This window comes from Haliotis cracherodii, unplaced genomic scaffold (assembly GCF_022045235.1).
Source record: "Haliotis cracherodii isolate W230 unplaced genomic scaffold, xgHalCrac1.p SCAF_23, whole genome shotgun sequence".
Taxonomy (NCBI): Eukaryota; Metazoa; Mollusca; class Gastropoda; order Lepetellida; family Haliotidae; genus Haliotis; species Haliotis cracherodii.
The window spans coordinates 2,759,939-2,783,146 of NW_027266279.1; the positions used below are offsets into that span (position 1 = coordinate 2,759,939).

At 42.7% G+C, this 23,208-nt stretch overlaps 1 protein-coding gene across 6 annotated transcripts in view; it reads right to left on the reverse strand.

The window, feature by feature from the left end:
- The window catches only part of LOC139471630 (uncharacterized), a 75,142-nt gene that overhangs the window by 32,057 nt on the left and 19,877 nt on the right, over positions 1–23,208 (reverse strand). For 4 of the 6 annotated variants that reach the window (XM_071254024.1, XM_071254022.1, XM_071254027.1 and 1 more), the window contains exons 2-15: positions 20,758–20,877; positions 13,791–13,980; positions 12,198–12,547; positions 11,176–11,335; positions 10,312–10,466; positions 9,389–9,508; positions 8,086–8,631; positions 7,564–7,677; positions 7,256–7,293; positions 5,752–6,223; positions 5,024–5,116; positions 3,377–3,562; positions 2,238–2,672; positions 107–176 (exon numbers count right to left, since the gene is read on the reverse strand). In XM_071254024.1, coding sequence (XP_071110125.1) covers positions 107–176; positions 2,238–2,672; positions 3,377–3,562; positions 5,024–5,116; positions 5,752–6,223; positions 7,256–7,293; positions 7,564–7,677; positions 8,086–8,631; positions 9,389–9,508; positions 10,312–10,466; positions 11,176–11,335; positions 12,198–12,547; positions 13,791–13,980; positions 20,758–20,877 — 3,049 coding nt within the window. Of the gene's footprint in view, positions 1–106; positions 177–2,237; positions 2,673–3,376; positions 3,563–5,023; positions 5,117–5,751; positions 6,224–7,255; positions 7,294–7,563; positions 7,678–8,085; positions 8,632–9,388; positions 9,509–10,311; positions 10,467–11,175; positions 11,336–12,197; positions 12,548–13,790; positions 13,981–19,025; positions 19,134–20,757; positions 20,878–23,208 lie in introns of those variants that run through there. The other 2 variants (XM_071254023.1, XM_071254025.1) reach the window with 2 other exon arrangements.

Below are 23,208 nucleotides of genomic sequence, written 5' to 3' on the forward strand. Positions count from 1 at the left end.
GAGATTTCGATTATTTTTTCTGATCATGACTGATGATTCTATGAAAGCCGATTGACAAAATGCTTGTTGCGTTCAATCAGATGGTTAGTATAAACTCGCCACACACCTGTACCTCTCTGTCTCTCTGTGTGGAGCTCATCCTTCAAGGTGTCACATTGTGCCATGGTCTCAGACAACTGAACATAACACAGGCAGCTTGCAGTGAACAACTCAGTGACCAATACAACATGCATAGTCTTCTTGTAATATAAATGTCAAAATAGTTGAGTGAACACAAATCAGGGTGACATTTCATTTAAAATGTGAGTAAGGCCAGACTAATTTAATTCCTGTTTTACAGATTTATACCCCAAAAATTCCTAAATACAGGAGAGAAGAAAACAGAGTTCAACTTTTCAGGATAAAAGAAAACAATTGCCGCATTGTTACTAATTTCTTGTGTACAATACACACTGACTATTTTGGATTAATTGGGTGCCCTTGATGGGCAAATTGGGAAATATTGTTACATGTTCAAAATTTGGATTTTTATTAAAGTTATTTTTTCTTAAATTCTGAGGTATTTAAACATTGAATTTCACCATTGCACCCAATGCAATAATGTTATACAAAGCATTTCAGCCTCGTAATCTATTTTGGTCATGTTTTCAGTGAAATAAAAGTCATGTACCTTTCATGTTTTTAAATACAATTTGGAAATTTTGACTGACATTTGCTGCAGATTTAGGGTTAAATATCAGCCTCTGAGCAGGTCAGGATAAATCCTGAAATAATGCAATAACATGGTTGATCGGGACAACAGTCCAAATTGTCAGTGTTGCAACAAATTTTGAGATACAAGGTTACTAAACACTCTTGTTTCCCATTACAGACCTCTGTGGCCTATTTGTTACTTAAACTAATAACTTGGGACAGGAGGACCCATAAAATACACAGTTAAATTGGTCTGGCCCAATGATCATTCTTAAAGTTCTTGCCATGCTATATAAGATATGTAACATGCTGTATCCATGGTAAAAACATTGAATAAATTGCAAGACCTTGAAATTCTGCTGACTTGAATTCCTTGGTTCAAAACCTATAAAATCTTTGAAGGCCAAGAGTACATCATTTTTTGTATTTTGTGACCACCAAAATCTTATAGGTAATATTTTGATACAGATATAACGTTTCCCCCCCCCTAATGGTTGACAATTTCTTTCAAATAAATTCTCTAATTAAGAAAAGAAAAACATCAGATACTCATGGGCTAAACAAAAATACAATTTAAAACAAAAATCCAAGGACAAGTGACTTGTTCTTGTTTCAACTGAAGTAGAGAGAGAGCAACATATTGTCTTGAAGGTGTTTTTCAACACGCTGAGAAGGCATGCTGCAACCTCATGCTGCATACTGAGTGAGATAAAAGACAGTGATGAGTGAGTGAGTGAGTTGGGGTTTATGCCCTTTTTCACAATATTCCAGCAGTATCACAGAGGGAATCCACAAATTTGACTCTTGTGGGGAATCAACCTGCACCTTCAGCATGACGAGTCAAAGTTGTAACCGTTAGGGTATCTCACCGCCCACATCCACTGATAATCTTGCCTATAATCTCTTTAAAAAAACATCTGTTATCCAATATGATACCTCTCTGTGAAAATCTGACAGACTCTTCATGGGATGTCACACTGAAAAAGCCTGAGCTAACCCTGACAGCCCTTTCTGACTGAAGCATGTATAGGTTCTTGGGTCAATCAGACATCAGATTTCTACCATTCTGGTTTATCTGTACCACCTCTATTTGTAAATTATAATCATAACAAAAGATCTTCTAATACAAACCCCTGGCACACAGAAGCAAAGGGTGTATACAATATCCATAACAATATCTTTGCACTCCAATTACTATTTTTCATTTATAACTGACCATTTATGTTCGTTTTTGAGATGAGAAATGAGATATGCTGCTGTGAATACTTCCATGGTTTGTACTGAGAATCAAAACTTGACAATGATCAAGTGATTAGAAAGTCCACCTGACATGACCACCTTTGGAGAGTCTGTCAGCTCTTCACACAGACAGATATCGTATTGGAGTAAAAACCAGAGCCCCGTTCTTCAAAGCGATCTTAGCGCTAAGGTGAGTGTAAGTCCCATACTTTAACATAGGCTCACGATCATCGTAGTGTTAAGATCGCTTTGAGGAATGGGGCCTTGATGTTGTAGTGACCATCTTGCCCCCCAAACTGTCCTACCTTTTTGGCCATTTCTCTATTATCCAGCTCCAGTTGTCGCGAGACTTCTTCCACAGTCTTGATCCTGTCTAGATGCTTCTGTCTCTCCTCCGAGCCATACTGATTGGCTGTCTTTACAAGCTCTGTCTCCCGTTTACACCCATCTCGTTCACGAGTCACAGCCTCAACCTCCTGTCTCAACTCCAGCATCCGAGACTCTTCCTTGTCGCGAGAACTCACCACTTGAGCGAGTTCTTTCTTTGTCTCGGCAAGTTGGGTTTCAGTCTTTTCGAGGGACTTTTCAGCATGCTGGAAGTCCCGCTCCAGCTGCTCCAGCTTCTGATTGGATGACCGGAGATCCTGCTGCAGCTGACTCACCTTGTTGGAGGAGGTCTGCAGGGCACCGAATGTCTCCTGCAGCTTGGCATTGGAGAGCTCCAGGCTGGTCTCAAGCTCCTGTCAAGAAGAGTGAGTGAGTGAGTGAGTGAGTGAGTGAGTGAGTGGAGTGAGAGAGAGAGAGAGAGAGTGAGAGTGAGAGAGTGAGTGAGTGAGTGAGTGAGAGAGAAAGTGAGTGAGTGAGTGAGTGAGTGAGTGTGTGAGTGAGTGAGTGAGTGAGTGAGTGAGTGAGCGAGCAAGCGAGTTGGGTTCAACACTTTTTGAATAATCATTTTCTTCAATCGGTTGAAGCAAGATAGATTTGTTCAACTCATTATAGCCATACTTACGTATTTGATCATGTCAGAAGTCCAAAACTTGCAAGTTTAAGAAGAAACAAAGGCTCACACCAATATTTAAAGTTTTCCTCAACTCAAAAACAAAAGCTAAAGCACTGTGTTGCGTCAGGTAAGTATAAAAACTTTGCATTTAATCAGAAATGCTCATTTTTCAATGGGCCAAAACGGCTTTCATCCTATCTCTTCCTTTACATCAACAGTTGTTCTTATTTGACTCTCCCATGCACCCCGGCACTTGAAACAAAAGGATGGCATTTGGCCACTAAAAATGAACCCTGAAAAGACATGTATAATTCGCATGAACATTTTATAAAGTTAGAATGCAGGAGCTCACATATAACTCTCCACCCTTCAAGAATTTGGTCTGGGTGTGGTGGCTATTCTTTTCAGCCTCATTATTTCATATAAAAAACTGCATACACTTACAGAAACATCTTTGGAACTATCATTGGTACGGTTGTCCCCGTCGATCATGTCCTGTGACTTGTGCACGTTATGACCATTGGTGTTGACCTGGACTGGCGGCGGCGCCGGTGGCATCATCTGCAGCTGGGACAGGGTCTCCTGCTGAATCCTTGACTCCACCTTCAACGCCTCCAACTCTGCTGCAGCCTGAAACATGTTTGTTTGTTGTTTAACTCCACATTCAGCAGTATTCCAGCTGTGTCAGGCACCTGTATTTAGGCAGGTCTGGACCAGTCAATCCAGTGAGTGATATGAGCAACTACCCACTGGTTACACTGAAATGCATCAACAAAGCCACAGAGCCTGACCACCCAATCCATTGGTCACATCTTACAACCAGCATAGGTTGCTGGGTTGTTGGGGGTTGCACTATGTGGGGGATATTACAACATGACAGAGGACAACCCAAGCAACTGATGCTCCACTCGATGTCAGATTTATACCCCCAAAATTCCTAAATACAGGAGAGAAGAATTATCAGAATTAAACTTTTCAGGATAAAAAAAGATAATTGCTGCACTGTGACTAATTTCTTGTGTGCATTACACACTGTTTTGGGTTAATTAGGTGCCCTTGATAGGCAAATTGGGAAATATTGTTATCTTGTTCGAAATTCGGATTTTTATCGGATAGTTATTTTTTTCTTAAATTCCGAGGTATTTAAACATTGAATTTCACCATTCCATTCAATGCAATAATGTTATACAAAGCATTAAGCCTCGTAATCTATTTTGGTCATGTTTTCAGTGAAATTAAAGTCATGTACCTTTCATGCACCTTAATTATAACAGCATGAATTGGGAAATGGTTTTAAATACAATTTGGAAATTTTGACTGACATTTGCTGCAGATTTAGGGTTAAATTATCAGCCTCTGAGCAGGTCGGGATAAATCCTGAAATAATGCAATGACTTGGTAGATCGGGACAACAGTCCAAATTGTCAGTTTTGCAACAAATTTTTAGTTGTTGGGGGTTGCACTATGTGGGGGATATTACAACATGAAAGAGGACAACCCAAGCAACTGATGCTCCACTCGATGTCAGTTGATATCTCACTGACACATTACCGTATTCAACGTGACAAGCGCCCAGGGTGCTCTCAAAATTAGAAATAGGGGGCTCTTCTTAGTTGAATGATAAATTTCATGGTTAATGCTGACAGCCAGAAATGTTTATGTAGAATGTTTTCCAGAATTTAAGCCCATAAATAAGGGTGCATATAACACACGAGTGCATATTATACACGAATAAATAAGTCTTGTGCACATTGAGCAATCGGAAGGGGTGCTAATCAGGATTGTTGACAGGCCATAATATTAGCAAATATCGCTGTGGGCGCTTATTACATCAAATACGGTAATTCAGTAAATCATGCTGAACAAGTCATCCTTTTTTAAGCCATATCATGGACATGCTTCACGTTATTTACTTGGATTATTATCTGACATTCAAACACAGCTGAATTGCCTTTGGTTACACAAATTTATTCAATATATGTCAGCCTCTGCTTGTGCAACATTAGCATTATTTATTTCTTCTTTGTTTTTCAGTTGTGGAATCATTAAGCTGGTATGTTTCCATGGCTACCAGAGTTTCTGGCCTCCTACCTGTTCATACTTCTCCTGTGCTATCTGCAGCTCGTCCTGCGCTGTGAAGAGGTCGTCCTGCAGCGCTCGGACTCGGGCCTCCAGAGACTTCACCTAGGATTTGTGACAAAGATGGTTTTTTTAGTAACGATTTTAAAGGACAAGGTATGATTATGGCCCATTAAGGACCACAAGACCACATGCATAATTTATGATGAATTTGATCCTGTCCAAAACTTAAATTCAACAACTATAACACTTGACATTTCCAGAGGGCCTCAAAATATTACAGTATTATTATATATTATAGTACCATGGGCTATTATCCTGGTTTGGTGATACTCATTGTTTTGTTATTCAACTTCACCATAACTGATGATCAGTGAGGCAATATTCCAATCTCAGATACCAGATGGTGTGCTGCAGGTATGAACATACTTCCGGGTACCCACCTTGTTGCCCATGGTGTGCTGCAGGTATGAACATACTTCCAGGTACCCACCTTGTTGCCCATGGTGTGCTGCAGGTAGACAATACTACCGGGTACCCACCTTGTTGCCCATGGTGTGCTGCAGGTAGACAATACTACCGGGTACCCACCTTGTTGCCCATGGTGTGCTGCAGGTATGAACATACTACCGGGTACCCACCTTGTTGCCCATGGTGTGCTGCAGGTAGACAATACTACCGGGTACCCACCTTGTTGCCCATGGTGTGCTGCAGGTATGACAATACTACCGGGTACCCACCTTGTTGCCCATGGTGTGCTGCAGGTTCTCATTGTCCATCCGCAGGTCTTCCAGAATCTGCTCCAAGTCCAGGACCTTGGCCTCAAGGTCGTTCCGCATCCGCCGCTCCTGATCCAGTCTATCTCTGGCTGTTGTCAGGTCATCCTCCACATTGCCATAATCAAACACTTTCCTCTCTAACTCCATCCTCTGTTTACGCTCACCCTCGAACCCATCCGCTACCATTGTCCTTTCCGCTAACTTCATCTCAGTTTCATGAATTTTCGACTCTAAATCTGATTTTGATTTTCGTTCCTGTTCAAGTGATGCCCTCAGCTGGATCAGTTCATGGATCTGGGTCTCGGAAAATGACAATTTGTCAGAGAGAGATGTTTTCTCTAACTGTTCATGTTCAAGGGTGGTTCGTGTCTTGGTCAATTCTGACAGCGTCATCTGCAGCTTGGTCGTGATATCATCCATCTCAAGCTTATATCTGAAACAGGGAAAAGAGTGAATATTGTTTTACACCACGATAAGCAACATATCGTACAAGATCATGGCAGGGGACACAAGCAGTGAAATTCGCACAATGTACCCATGTCGGGAATTGAAACCTGGCCTTCAGCATGACCAGCCAATCACTTGGCTACTCCACTGCTCCTCAAAGGGACACACTGAGAGCTTGGTGGCCACGAGGTACAGGTGGCCGCGAGGTACAGGTGGCCACGATGTACAGGTGGCCTCGAGGTACGGGTGGCCTTGAGGTACGGGTGGCCTTGAGGTACAGGTGGCCACGAGGTACAGGTGGCCGCGAGGTACAGGTGGCCGCGAGGTACAGGTGGCCGCGAGGTACAGGTGGACTCGAGGTACAGGTGGCCGCGAGGTACAGGTGGACTCGAGGTACGGGGGGCCACGAGGTACGGGTGGCCGCGAGGTACGGGTGGCCACGAGGTACGGGTGGCCGCGAGGTACGGGTGGCCACGAGGTACGGGTGGCCGCGGGGTACAGGTGGCCGCGAGGTACAGGTGGCCATGAGGTACAGGTGTCCTCGAGGTACAGGTGTCCTCGAGGTACAGGTGTCCTCGAGGTACAGGTGTCCGGGAGGTACAGGTGGCCACGAGGTACAGGTGGCCTCGAGCTACGGGTGGCCGCGAGGTACAGGTGGCCTCGAGGTACAGGTGGCCGCGAGGTACAGGTGGCCGCGAGGTACAGGTGGCCGCAAGGTACAGGTGACCACGAGGTACAGGTGTCCTCGAGGTACAGGTGGCCTCGAGGTACAGGTGGCCGCGAGGTACAGGTGGCTGCGAGGTACGGGTGGTCTCGAGGTACAGAACTCACTGTTATGGGTGTCATGAAGCATTGCGAATACCCACCTGATCACACATGAACATACACCCATGTATCAATTAATGTTCAAGAAGTATTTCGTACTGGGGACTGCTCAGGTCCCCTCAGTGGCACAACCAACTGGTTACCATGGTTACTCATTCCAGTGTATAAATATCAGAAAGAAGTGTCCACTTACTTCTTTTCCAAGTCATCATTTGAGGTCATAAGTGACTTCTGAAAGAAACACAGACAAACAAAGATCAGCAAAGACCAGTGTTGGAAATTCGTTCAGATTTTGTCATCGATAATTCATTATCAGTTTCTTCCAATCAATCCTCGATTATAATTATGAAAATCGGTTCAATATTTTCTAAAAATTGTCCTTCAATGCACACATTTTATTATTTTGCCACAGGTGAAAATATTATGGTTTGTGAACCCAAAAGTGGCGCCTGAGATCAAACTGGTGTGAACTTTGAATCCCGCATGACAACAACAACCAACCTGTGTTTGTAGAAGGGTGTTCTCACTGACTCGTGTGTCATTGAGTTCTGCCTGGATGTCGGACATTTGAACCGTCAGCTTCTGGTTCTGTTCTCTCATGTGAGATGAAATAATCTGACAAATATTCAAACGTAGCAATGAAGTTTTTGTGGCATTTTAAAGATGGTAGATCATGAACATTAGGTGACTGAAAGGGCAAGAAGCTGCCATGAGATGTTGTCACTGAAAAGGTTGTCAGAAACGTTTTATTAAAAGCATTTATTGCATGAAGGGGCACAGGTGGCCAAGTCATCTTTGGCGCCACTATTCACTGCGCGCCTTGGACTCTTGGGTATCCCTGTTTAACTGCAGCATTTTGTTTCAATAGGCTAGCATTATAAAACACGCACGCACGCATGCAATTATCTTGAACACAATGTTAAACCTCATTTCACCTCAACTCATTCTATACATGTTAAATTGAATCCATTTCATGATACATTTTAAAAAGGAGAAAAACCTATCACACCAAGAGCAACGCACCTCTAGTTTGGCAAGTTCTTGACTGTGTGATAACTGGTTCTTCTGCATCTCCTCCTGAAGCTGAGCGATCTGATTGGTTAGCTCCTTATTGTCTTTACTCATAGACTCTGTGTTTTCACTCAGAGACGTCTTATCAGCCTTGAGTGTTTCCAACTCTCCATGAAGTGACCTCAACTGACCCGCCTGTTCCTCCCGGGAGGCCAAAAGGTCATCCTTGTCCCTACACATCTTTTCTCTCTCCTCATTGGCTAATTCAATCGCCTGTTTAAGAGAGTCTATATGATTGGTCAGTTCATCTTCTTTCTTTGTTAGCAATGTATTTTGATTGGTTAATTCCTCCCTTTCAGCCTGAGCTTCAGCAAGGTCATTCTCTAAGGTTGCCATCTTGTCCGTGAGGTTCTGTTTGTCATTCTTCAGAATGTCAACAACATCCTGGAGTGTGGAGGCCTTCTGAGAATCTGACCTGAGCACCTTCACCTCCTCTTGTAAAGTGGAAAGCTTTGTGGACAGTTCATCATTGGTAGTCGACAACTTCTCAACACTTGACTGGGAATAAACAGAAAGACATCAAAACAAAACATGGGAAAACAATGTAATGGGAAATGAAGAAATCATGAGAATCTGTTGATTTCAAAAGTAGAATCAACAAGCCCAGAAAAGCTGTTACTTCACCCTCCCTCCTTATCATGCCTCTGCCTCATCCAGCTGTTACTTCACCCTCCCTGTCTTACATCTGCCTCATCCAGCTGTTACTTCAACCTCCCTGTCTTACCTCTGCCTCATCCAGTTGTTACTTCACCCTCCCTGTCTTACCTCCACCTCATCCAGCTGTTACTTCACCCTCCTTGTCTTACATCCGCCTCAACCAACTGTTACTTTACCCTCCCCGTCTTACCTCTGCTTCATCCAGCTGTTACTTCACCCACCCTATCTTACTCTGCCTCATCCAGCTGGTTCTTCACCCTCCCTGTCTTACATCTGCCTCATCCAGTTGTTACTTCACCCACCCTATCTTACCTCCGCCTCATCCAGCTGGTACTTCACCCTCCTTGTCTTACCTCTGCTTCATCCAGCTGTTACTTCACCCTCCCTGTCTCACATCCGCCTCATCCAGCTGTTACTTCACCCTCCCTGTCTTACATCCACCTCATCCAACTGTTACTTTACACACCCTATCTTATTCTGCCTCATCCAGCTGTTACTTCACCCTCCCTGTCTTACCTCCGCTTCATCCAGCTGTTACATCACCCTCCCTGTCTTACTTCTGCCTCATCCAGCTGTTACTTCACCCTCCCTGTCTTACCTCTGCCTCATCCAGCTGTTGTTCCAGCTCCTCTGCCTCAGCTCGCAGGTTCTTGTTCTTAAGCTGGAGTTGCTGCTGCTGCATCAGCCCCTTCTCCATTTCATTCTTCATCTTTTTCAACTGAACAACGAGAAGATCTATACCCACACTGGACATTTTACATCAACATCTTATTGCCTGCTACTTCCGTGGTCTTGTTAACAGCTTTTAACTTTATCATTTATCACAAGTGTGAGGGAGTATGCCCCTTTCAGCAATATTCCAGCAATACCACGAAGATGGACACAACAAATGGATCTCAGATGTTGTACCCATGGGAATCAAACCCTGGCCTTGGCTCAGACTAGCTTGACAAGGCTTCCACATCATAATGTCTGCGCTATACAATCTTATCTTTCAAAAGACAACATAACAATTTCTAATAACTGTGGATTCTTTTCCCCTTCACAAAATCTCAGCAAAAACATCATAAAGTGTTGTCCATGGCAATCATGACAATGAAACCATAATGTTTCAGAAAGCTGATATCTGGTTGGCTCAACAGCAATACATCCTATATTTTGATTGGGCAGACAAAGCTTGCTTAGAGTTCTCTGAGTCAGACGTAGGCTCTGAGAAGTACTGAAATGAACTCCATCACTTCATAGGTGACTCGATCACGGGTGACTCGATCCTCTAAAGCGTGCAGAGTTGCATCCCTTGGGCACTCCAGAAATTGTGGGTTCGAATCCCCGTTCTCCGTAGTTATGTCTCCCGGTTTGTCAGCATTTTCTCAGACTCATGGTTTTACCAAAGTGGTAAATGTCTGAGACCTGCATCACTTCAGGCTTTCCTCCCACATACAGCTAATATGTCACTAATAGGTGACAGAGGGTAGTACTGTATGGATGTGTAACGGGGCAAAGATCTGATCTTGGTCTTACTTCATCCTCTTTCTTGCCAATCTCCGTCTCCATGCTTCGGATCTTGCTGCGAAGGGGAATTATTTCTCCTTCTATTTTAGTTTTCTCCTCTATGATCCTCCTGAGAGACACATCACTGGCCGAGCGCGTCAGTCCGGCTCTTTGGGGTCGCGGACCTGGAAGAAAAACAGAACAAATGTGAATTGTAATCTCCCGTGGAATAACTTTAATCTGTTATCATGGTTACTGTCATATATTCTTTTTTTGTATGGTATTAAATAACCAGTCAGGGCTACAGGTCATCACATTTCAATTGGCCTTTCGCAGCATTCAACTCTCAGCATTCAACAAAATTGTTGAATGTTGAATAAGGTCAAAATGGTTTTTAGCAGCATTCAACTCTCAGCATTCAACAAAATTGTTGAATGTTGAATAAGGTCAAAATTAGGAGAAATCTTTTCCCAGCCTGTCAAAGATTTCAGCAATTTCAGCAATTTCAGCAACTCTGAAGTACATGTATATAGTGACTACTGTTAGCAGCACATTACTGTGGCTTCATATCATGTATTTCAGCCTACAGAGGCATTTTCAACAAATAAAATTGTTCTTCATAATACTTTTCCCTCAGCATTGGGACCTGTATGGTTGTTCCAAAAATAAAATGTCCTGTGGGTCCAGAAACAATTGTTTTGCTCCTCCATTTAGAGAAAAATAGTCATTGAGAGCTGACTGAAAAAAACATTGAGTCTCACACAAAAATCTAGGCCTTGCCCTTACACAGTACATTTTTAGAATAACATTTGACCACTATTACGAAAAGGCCAAAGAATTTAGACCTCTGTCACCTTCAAAGGCGGAAAGAACCATTGGCTCTTTTGAACTTACTTTCCATGAGGGATTCCTTGTCCTTTTGTCTTTCCTTCTCTCTATCCTCTTTCTCCTTCCTTCTCTCCTCATCCCGTTCTTCTCGTTCGTTCTGACGCAGGTTGTGCTCATTCTCAAGGTCATCAGTGAGTCGGTTTATCTCAGCTTCAAGTTCCTTCAACTGATTTAAAGACAGTTTCAGAATATTTGACTGTACAACAAGGGAACTTCTACAATGTATGTGCACCTGCTTCTATTACTTAGGCTAGGCTTTATCAAAAACATTAAGAGCTGTCGTTTTTTTTACTCCACTGACCAGACGTAAGTAAAATGTCTAAAAGAAACTTCACTTACTGTTGCTATTAATATAAATATATTATCTAAAATATTATAATTAAAACCTATTGAAAAATTATCTTAAAACTTTAAAACACAACAATTTATGACAAATCATGACGATATGATGACAGATCCCTGTCTACAGTGGAAAGGAGGTACCTTTTTTTTCCTCAATGCCACTAAAAACTTTGAGGAAATTAAATAAAACATTTGAATTTTTTTTTTTCATTTTTTTTTTCTGACTAAACAAAATGACTTTTGGGGCCAGAAAATCCATAAACAAAACATGTTTGTCTTTTGGATACCTTAAATACCTTACTCTCAATTATTACTCAAATCCCAATGATATCATCACTTGTTTCAATCTTCCTGTGAAGAGCCATGTTAGAATTGGTCTTCAGCATCCCATGCTTGTACTCAAGAGGCAACTACCAGGATCGGTTTGTCAGGCTTGCTGACTTGGTTGATACATGTCATCATATCCCAACTGTATAGGTCGATGCTCATGAGTCAAGACTTGATTATTTACAGACCGCTGTCATGTAGCTCAAATATTGACATTCAAATTCTTTTTTCCAAAATACTGAATCCGCTAGAGGGGGGTGCTCATTATACATGGGTGTGCACTATACTCAAGAAAATTAAAAAACTGAAATTGTAACAAACTAATCTTTCAGCAATATTGCTGCAAATACGTTTCCTACCTTTTGTTTGGAAGAATTGAGGTCGTCCTCCAGCTTGGCGTTCTCATCCATGAGTGCTCCAATCTCCTCCTCGTGTTCGTGCTTCAGTGAACTCCGCGCCCGGTTCTCCTGCTGTCGTAGTTGCTGCATCTCCTCTTCAAAGTCGTCACGTTCTCGTTCCAGGATCTTCTTCAACTCCTCTGAATCCTTGTCACCTGATTGGCTGTTATTCTGCTCCGCCTCCAGCTCATCCAATAGCCTTGCGCGTTCCACCAGAAGAAAGGCAATCTGTTCACTACTTGTGGCCTTGGCAATCTCATCCAGACCCTGCTGTGAAAGCATCTCTGACGTTTCTTTACGGATTTCATCACCTGATGAAACAAGAATTAGAGATGGGGTGATATGGGGTTTTAGGCAGCGTTCAAGATTATTGCACTTATTATTACAGCAATGCATGCATGTGTGTGTGTGGCTGCTTGTACTTGACCGAACAAATGCTGGTATCAAAGAGGTAGCCCACTGAGATATCATGCTGAAGTTTAACATGGATAGCCCACTCAGACACAGTACATAGGCAACAAGGCCAACCAGTCCCTGTTTATGACCTTGACGTCGATTGCTAGGCAGGGTAACAACAAGTTCCATCTTTCAGTCTTTTGGTTTAACGCTCCAAGGGATCAAACCACTGACCTTTCGCTCTCACTATGTCCACTAGACCACAGAGGTGGTTAACAAGAATTAGGCTAAATATTAATATCCATCTAAAAGTTATTCTGATGATGATTCAAGACAGACAGATACTAATAATAAATGTCAATATTATATCGAGATAAAATGTCAGACAGTCCACAAAAGGAACTTGAATAATGCGAGCATGAAATTATTCGAAAAAAGGGTGTCCCTTGCTCGCGTTAATAAAGTGAGACATTTTTATCTGGACATATATATTGTCATGTCAGGTTCACTGCACATGCTTTGTGCTATTACGGGGACAACTACTCATGTATAGTTGACAGTGAAGAGGATTCAGTTGAATATCTGAAGATTTAATGGAGTGTGATTACAACCAAAGACAGGATAATGGCAATGATGTAATATAGGTATGGTATTCACAAGAATTAACTGCTTTGATTTTCATATCATCCATTCTCAAACTACGATCACACCATACCATATCATGGAATTCCAAGTCTTGCTGTTACCATTTGCTGATTAGATTTTATAGTTCAAAGGCAGGGCTAGACACATAACTTCATGGCGCATTTTAGGCCAGCGGTCAACAATGTATGTATTAAAATTTCATGACTAACAGTATATTACTCTGTGACATTCTTGAAATGTTGACTCTTCAGAGAAACTAAGCTGAAGTTAAATTCTTTTTCAAATGGTATAATGTGATCAAGTTGTGGCGTAAACAACAATGGATCACATCATATTCTCAACATTAAAGCAATGTCACGTCATATTGGTCAATCAGCAGTGACATTCACTAAAAATCACATGTGCAAATATTGGAAAGTTATTACACTCATACTTTCCACATTTATCGGTAAAAGGGAATGACACCTGCCAAAAACTAATATGCCAAATGAATACTCGAAGATTCCAACTCACTCTCATTGGCCTTGAATTGTTCGACCTCCGACTTGAGAGCCTCGTTCTCGCCCTCCAGTTCCTGTATGAGAGCCTCTCTCTCGTCTGACAGGTGGCGGATGTGTTCCACATAGTTCTCCACCTCCTTCATCTCCTCCGACTGGGACTGTCGCAGCTTCTCTTCCAACTCCCGCGCCAGCTTCAGGTCCGTCTGAACAACACAGCAGTCATTAGTCACAACACATTCATCTGAACAACACATCCCTCTGAACAACACATCTATCTGAACAACACGGCAGTCATTAGTCACAACACATCCGTCTGAACAACACATCCATCTGAACAACAAAGCAGTCATTAGTCACAACACATCCATCTGAACAACACATTCATCTGAACAACACATTCATCTGAACAACACATCCCTCTGAACAACACATCTATCTGAACAATACATCCATCTGAACAACACGGCAGTCATTAGTCACAACACATCCGTCTGAACAACACATCCATCTGAACAACACATCTATCTGAACAACACATCTATCTGAACAACACATCCATCTGAACAACACATCTGTCTGAACAACACATCCGTCTGAACAATACATCTATCTGAACAACACGGCAGTCATTAGTCACAACACATCCGTCTGAACAACACATCCATCTGAACAACACATCTATCTGAACAACACATCTATCTGAACAACACATCCATCTGAACAACACATCTGTCTGAACAACACATCCCTCTGAACAACACATCTGTCTGAACAACACATCCCTCTGAACAACACATCTGTCTGAACAACACATCCCTCTGAACAACACATCTGTCTGAACAACACATCCCTCTGAACAACACATCTGTCTGAACAACACATCTGTCTGAACAACACATCTGTCTGAACAACACATCCCTCTGAACAACACAGCAGTCATTAGTCACAACACATCCGTCTGAACAACACATCCCTCTGAACAACACAGCAGTCATTAGTCACAACACATCCCTCTGAACAACACATCTGTCTGAACAACACATCTATCTGAACAACACATACATCTGAACAACACAGCAGTCATTAGTCACAACACATCCGTCTGAACAACACATCCCTCTGAACAACACATCCCTCTGAACAACACATCTGTCTGAACAACACATCTATCTGAACAACACATCCCTCTGAACAACACAGCAGTCATTAGTCACAACACATCCGTCTGAACAACACATCCATCTGAACAACACAGCAGTCATTAGTCACAACACATCCCTCTGAACAACACATCCCTCTGAACAACACATCTGTCTGAACAACACATCTATCTGAACAACACATACATCTGAACAACACAGCAGTCATTAGTCACAACACATCCCTCTGAACAACACATCTGTCTGAACAACACATCTATCTGAACAACACATACATCTGAACAACACAGCAGTCATTAGTCACAACACATCCCTCTGAACAACACATCCCTCTGAACAACACATCCGTCTGAACAACACATCTATCTGAACAACACATCCATCTGAACAACACATCTATCTGAACAACACATCCCTCTGAACAACACATCTGTCTGAACAACACATCCGTCTGAACAACACATCCCTCTGAACAACACATCCGTCTGAACAACACATCTATCTGAACAACACATACATCTGAACAACACAGCAGTCATTAGTCACAACACATCCGTCTGAACAACACATCCATCTGAACAACACAGCAGTCATTAGTCACAACACATCCCTCTGAACAACACATCTGTCTGAACAACACATCTATCTGAACAACACATACATCTGACAACACAGCAGTCATTAGTCACAACACATCCGTCTGAACAACACATCCATCTGAACAACACAGCAGTCATTAGTCACAACACATCCCTCTGAACAACACATCTGTCTGAACAACACATCTATCTGAACAACACATACATCTGAACAACACAGCAGTCATTAGTCACAACACATCCGTCTGAACAACACATCCATCTGAACAACACAGCAGTCATTAGTCACAACACATCCCTCTGAACAACACATCTGTCTGAACAACACATCTATCTGAACAACACATACATCTGAACAACACAGCAGTCATTAGTCACAACACATCCATCTGAACAACACATCCATCTGAACAACACAGCAGTCATTAGTCACAACACATCTGTCTGAACAACACATCTATCTGAACAACACATCCCTCTGAACAACACATCTGTCTGAACAACACATCTATCTGAACAACACATCCCTCTGAACAACACATCCCTCTGAACAACACATCCCTCTGAACAACACATCCCTCTGAACAACACATCCGTCTGAACAACACATCTATCTGAACAACACATCCCTCTGAACAACACATCCCTCTGAACAACACATCTATCTGAACAACACATCCCTCTGAACAACACATCTGTCTGAACAACACATCCCTCTGAACAACACATCCCTCTGAACAACACATCCGTCTGAACAACACATCCCTCTGAACAACACATCCCTCTGAACAACACATCCGTCTGAACAACACATCCCTCTGAACAACACATCCGTCTGAACAGCACATCTGTCTGAACAACACATCCCTCTGAACAACACATCCCTCTGAACAACACATCCCTCTGAACAACACAGCAGTCATTAGTCACAACACATCCCTCTGAACAACACATCCCTCTGAACAACACATCCGTCTGAACAACACATCTGTCTGAACAACACATCCCTCTGAACAACACAGCAGTCATTAGTCACAACACATCCCTCTGAACAACACATCCCTCTGAACAACACATCCGTCTGAACAACACATCCCTCTGAACAACACAGCAGTCATTAGTCACAACACATCCATCTGAACAACACACCCCTCTGAACAACACATCCGTCTGAACAACACATCCCTCTGAACAACACAGCAGTCATTAGTCACAACACATCCGTCTGAACAACACATCCCTCTGAACAACACATCTATCTGAACAACACATCTGTCTGAACAACACATTCCTCTGAACAACACATCTGTCTGAACAACACATCCCTCTGAACAACACATCCCTCTGAACAACACATCCATCTGAACAACACATCCCTCTGAACAACACATCTGTCTGAACAACACATCCCTCTGAACAACACATCCCTCTGAACAACACATCCCTCTGAACAACACATCTGTCTGAACAACACATCCCTCTGAACAACACATCCCTCTGAACAACACATCCCTCTGAACAACACATCCCTCTGAACAACACAGCAGTCATTAGTCACAACACATCCATCTGAACAACACATCCGTCTGAACAACACATCCTTCTGAACAACACATCCCTCTGAACAACACATCCCTCTGAACAACACATCCCTCTGAACAACACATCTGTCTGAACAACACATACATCTGAACAACACAGTTCCCCAGTTTACAGAGGTAGACACTGCCCAATCCCCAGTTTACAGAGGTAGACACTGCCCAATCCCCAGTTTACAGAGGCAGACACTGCCCGATCCCCAGTTTATAGAGGTAGACACCACCCGATCCCCAGTTTACAGAGGCAGACACTGCCCAATCCCCAGTTTACAGAGGTAGACACTGCCCAATCCCCAGTTTACAGAGGCAGACACCACCCGATCCCCAGTTTACAGAGGTAGACACCACCCAATCCCCAGTTTACAGAGGTAGACACCACCCGATCCCCAGTTTACAGAGGTAGACACCACCCGATCCCCAGTTTACAGAGGTAAACACTGTCCAATCCACAGTTTACAGAGGTAGACACCACCCGATCCCCAGTTTACAGAGGTAGACACCACCCGATCCCCAGTTTATAGAGGTAGACACCACCCGATCCCCAGTTTACAGAGGCAGACACTGCCCAATCCCCAGTTTACAGAGGTAGACACTGCCCAATCCCCAGTTTACAGAGGTAGACACTGCCCAATCCCCAGTTTACAGAGGTAGACACTGCCCAATCCCCAATTTACAGAGGAAGACACCACCCGATCCCCAGTTTACAGAGGTAGACACTGCCCAATCCCCAGTTTACAGAGGTAGACACCACCCGATCCCCAGTTTACAGAGGTTGACACCACCCGATCCCCAGTTTACAGAGGTAGACACTGTCCAATCCCCAGTTTACAGATGTAGACACCACCCGATCCCCAGTTTACAGAGGCAGACACTGCCCGATCCCCAGTTTACAGAGGTAGACACTGCCCAAACCCCAGTTTATAGAGGTTGACACCACCCGATCCCCAGTTTACAGAGGTAGACACCACCCGATCCCCAGTTTACAGAGGTAGACACCACCCGATCCCCAGTTTACAGAGGTTGACACCACCCGATCCCCAGTTTACAGAGGTAGACACTGTCCAATCCCCAGTTTACAGATGTAGACACCACCCAATCCCCAGTTTACAGAGGTAGACACTGCCCGATCCCCAGTTTACAGAGGTAGACACTGCCCGATCCCCAGTTTACAGAGGTAGACACCACCCCATCCCCAGTTTACAGAGGTAGACACCACCCAATCCCCAGTTTACAGAGGTGGAGACCATCCAGTTCCCAGTTTACAGAGGTAGACACCAGTTTAGAGAGGAAGACATCATCCAATCCCAAGTTTAAGTGGCAAGACACCAAATAAGTTTCTACTTATGTATATACACCATGTATAAATTGTCATTTGGCCACATTTCACTTTGAACTGGTCCCTCTCATTAACATTTCAGGGCAATACTTCCAAGTTGTTAATGGTCACAATACAGTTGAAGTCAACCCTCAGCAAAAGCACTGTCCGTTTACTGACTCTGCATGGAAGAACCTCCAGAAATCATGACAAGGGTCAAACAATTATCATGATTATAGAAATGATGAAATGTTTTTACTTTCACTTTTGAACATTCCAAACATTCAATTTTGAGACCAGATAGATTTGACATCATAAAACTTATTTCCTGCTGTTTAAACAAAGATATCTAAACCTTGTTGTGCTTGAGAAACAGAGAACGGCAAAATATCACAAACTTATTTTCTGCACATCAGCAGTTTTGAGACATTCAATAAAAAATATTTCAAAACCAGCTACAAATATAGAAATTATTTAAATCACTTCAAGCACATGTCAACCCATCCAGGTCAGCCCATAAACAGGTGACATATATCAGTCACATGATAAGCTTTTATTAGTGTAAACATGCATTACCATAATATCAGCATTTATCTTGATACACCTGGGGAGACGCTGGTGTCAAAATACAGGACGGCCATGTCTGTCCGCATCCAACAAGCAGGACAGGTGCCCCCATCACTGTCAATACAGATCCCCCAACCCGTCTAATCAACGTCAACAGTGCACTTCAACACAAGGGTTCCGGGAATAGCACGGAAATAGAACAACAAAACATATGTACGCTCAGGTGAGGAGTGACCTAATTTCAAATAGTACACCAGTGTCCAATTATGCAGTTGCCATAGGAACAGGTCGTTCATGCACCTGCACAGGTAAAACAGGTGTACAGTGATGCTTGGAGCAGGTAAATCTTGTTAAGACAAGGATGGTTCTGTGATGATTATCATGATTATGTGTATACTCATTGATGTAACATAGTGTTTATGTGTGGGAAGGGTACACCACTTAAAGGGGGACTCTGCTCCAAACTTCAAGTGATTCCTTGTCCCCAAGCAATTATTTTTATATCTATGCTCCCATAAACATGATCAAGTGAAAAAAAAATAAGGCCACGCCCTCTTGCAGATTATTGTTTTCTTATTGGCTGACGACAGAGTGAGCAGGTGTCACTGATTTTGTATCTTCTTTAGTATTTTGTATGTTTATAATTAAACATGAATCTGTGAAGTTATTTTTGTTGATACTTTTATTTGTAAGACTTGACTTCAATAAATTCTAGTGGTCATGGAGTTACATACGTAAAACCGATGTGCACACTGCCGATTTACACAGTGTGTGCACATCAGTTTTTACATTATAACCTCCATAAACAAAAAATAGTCTATGTATTATGATCTGGTGACTTTCTCAGTGATAGTTCTGCTTGAGACATGTGTCTAACTTTGACTGTGTGTATGTAATTAGGGTAATCATTAACTGATAGATTGACATCCAATGTGATCTGATCAAATCTGCTTGTCTCCCACTAAAGGGGACTGTACTGTGCTCTATAGTCTGATGCTCATAACAACTGTTGGTGCGTGGACATTATAATTGGTGGCGTGTGAAACCGGGACAATGTATGTATTATGTATGTATGTATGTATGTATGTATGTATGTATGTATGTATGTATGGATGTATGGATGTATGGATGGATGGATGGATTGTCTCCCACTAAAGGGGACTGTACTGTGCTCTATAGTCTGATGCTCATAACAACTGTTGGTGTGTGGACATAATAATTGGTGGCGTGTGAAACTTGGACAATGTTTCTGTATGTGTGTATGTGTTTGTGTGTGTGTGTGGATGGATGGATGGATGGATGGATGGATGGGTGGATGGAGTGGGTGGATGGATGGATAGATGGAGTGGATGGAGTGGATGGATGGATGCATGCATGGATGGATGGATGGATGGATGGATGGATGGATGGGTGGGTGGGGTGGGGTGGGGTGGGGTGGGGTGGGGTGGATGGATGGATGGATGGATGGATGGGTGGGTGGGGTGGGGTGGGGTGGGGTGGGGTGGATGGATGGATGGATGGATGGATGGATGGATGATACTTTAAACATGAAAAAACTCATCATGCAGAGCAACAAACAAACCGTATACTCCACCTATGAAGGAGTAAGCGTACACTCCGAAACATTGTGTTCCTTAGACATGTTAGATATAAAATAGAAGTTGACATCCATATATTCTTTTCCTTATGTGTATCACTTCTAAATGCCTCTCAAAGACATGAACACAGAACCATTCCTCACCTGTGAATTCTGGTAGAGTCGCCATAGATACAAGAGTTTCTCTGTGTCTGCACATTGTGGGTTCAGTCCGTCTTTAGACAAGAAGTCAGTAATCTGGGACTGGACGTCTGTCGGACTCTCCTGCAACACAAACATTAATATGATGGAAAATGTCTTTTTGTAACATAAGCCAAATCACCGAAACATTTCTAATTCTTTGATTATCAGCTCCAGTGAGTGAGTGAGTGTGATTTTACGCCGCTTTTAGCAATATTCCAGCAATATCACGGTGAGGGACACCAGAAATGGGCTTCATACTTTGTACCCATGTCGGGAATCAAACCCGGGTCTTTGGCATGACAAGCGAACGCTTTAACCACAAGGCTACCCGACCACCGCTTTATCAGCTCCAGCACACGTTCACTTGAGTTTGAATTTCTGATTACGATCCTTGGTCTGTCAACACACTACCCATGCTCCTGGGTTTCACAATACCGCCGAACTATTCAATGATGAGATAAAGATGGTTAAATTTAACTTGCTAGTCCACAGCAGACGAGTGTTTTATGTAATGCAACCAGATTTAGGAAAATTCAATTTCTCCTTCCAGATTCTCAGTTGTGTTTCCTATTCTCCTGATCTTAGTGACGTTACAAGACGTTTGTAACTTCTATTCTTTAACATGGACATACAACTATCATAGAGCCAAGATCAGGTTGTGGAAAGGGGCCCAGACTAGTGGTTGACCCTGGTGAATCATTTCAACCCTATTTTGACAATTTACTAATAAAGCTCTGATAAAGATCAGGAATGGCACCAGTTGACACTATCAACCCTGAGCAATTGCTCAATTTACCAATCCTAATCTTGATCTGTAATACTTTAATAGAGGATATTACCAGTCCCAGCTGATATATCATAAACAATTCACACAAGTGGCCGAGCCAGGTGAGACAATGTGCTGACAAGGCTCACCATTTGAACATAATCTGATCAAGATTTGTGATTAACCAGCTGTGAGGGATCTGAATAACTTCATCCTGTGTGGATTTGGGGGATTTGTGAGTCAGGAACATGCTTGAAGATTGGAGTGACACAAATCTTCTCCTGACCTCAATAACTATGCTAACTAGGGATTGTCTTATCACTAATCTTCAGTTCTGTTTTAGCAGCTGAGGCACACAAGTGAACCATGTATTGACCTGTGAACCAGGTGAAGACTGAAGGATGGATTGTGAACCGGAGTCTTAATCACCAAGGTATCTGGCTTTATCATAAAGGTGGTTTCTTTTCCACATTTGTAGCTTTGGTTGGTAGGTTGGTTTGTTGTTTTACGCCGCACTCAGCAATATTCCAGCTATATGACAGCGGTCTGTAAATAATCGAGTCTGGACCAGACAATCCAGTTATTAATATGAGCATCGATCCACGCAATTGGGATCGATGACATGCATCAACCAAGTCAGTGAGCCTGACCACCCAATTCCGTTAGTCGCCTTTTACGACAAGCATAGTCGCCTCTTACAGCAAGCATGGGTTGCTGAAGACCTATTCTACCCCGGATCTTCACAGCATATTAAAGGGGGTCATGAGGATTGAATCCCAAATAAACCCTCCCCGCTTTTGAAATTCAAGTTACAACTGGATCACTATATCCATCAGTTGGAAAGAAGCGTGTTCATTATAAATGTAATTTACTATTTAATATGAGCTGTAATTTTAGGAGCTGACCACCCCAAAAAACAATCAAAATAACGAAGGTTTGACCCTTATTATTTCAAGTGCCACAACAACAGAGCACAGTCAAGATAACCAAGTAAACACAAAATACAAATTTTCAAGAAAACAGATCTTTTGTGCTTTGTCTCAACATCATCACACGTCACTTCTTGCACCCCAAATGTCCAGAAATGTCCCCTTTCCACTCATGTTCTAGTCATAGCTCTGTACTAGATCTCAAAACAAGCAATTAACACCCATGTCCACTACAACTGCCGATATTATCTCAATACTATACCCTACAGAGCATTATCAGGACGATCAACATGTCATGAATACAGTTGTGAACATGGTGAAAGTTAAAAGAAAGTTCCCACAAAGAAGACAACTAATGTCCACTGATCTCTGGCAGTATTTATTAATTATATATACTTGACATGACCACAGGAGATTATATTAGGCTCCTTCACACACAAACACACATTGTGTGGCTGCCTCCATTAGGCTTTTGTCACCCTGCGAGTACCCCCTGAGAGGCTTGTTTATAGTTCAGTAATTACTGTAAACAAGATATCACAGGCCTGGATGCACTAAACAGCATAGGGACCCACATGCTCACCTGTGCATACAGAAGACAGTGTCCAGGTGACTGAGGGATAAGTGTCAGCTTAATAGTTAACATCCTCAGAAGCCCTGTGGGGGCCAGATTGAATAGGTCCCCTGTGGTCCGTGATTTTTTTCTGTGGGGCTTCT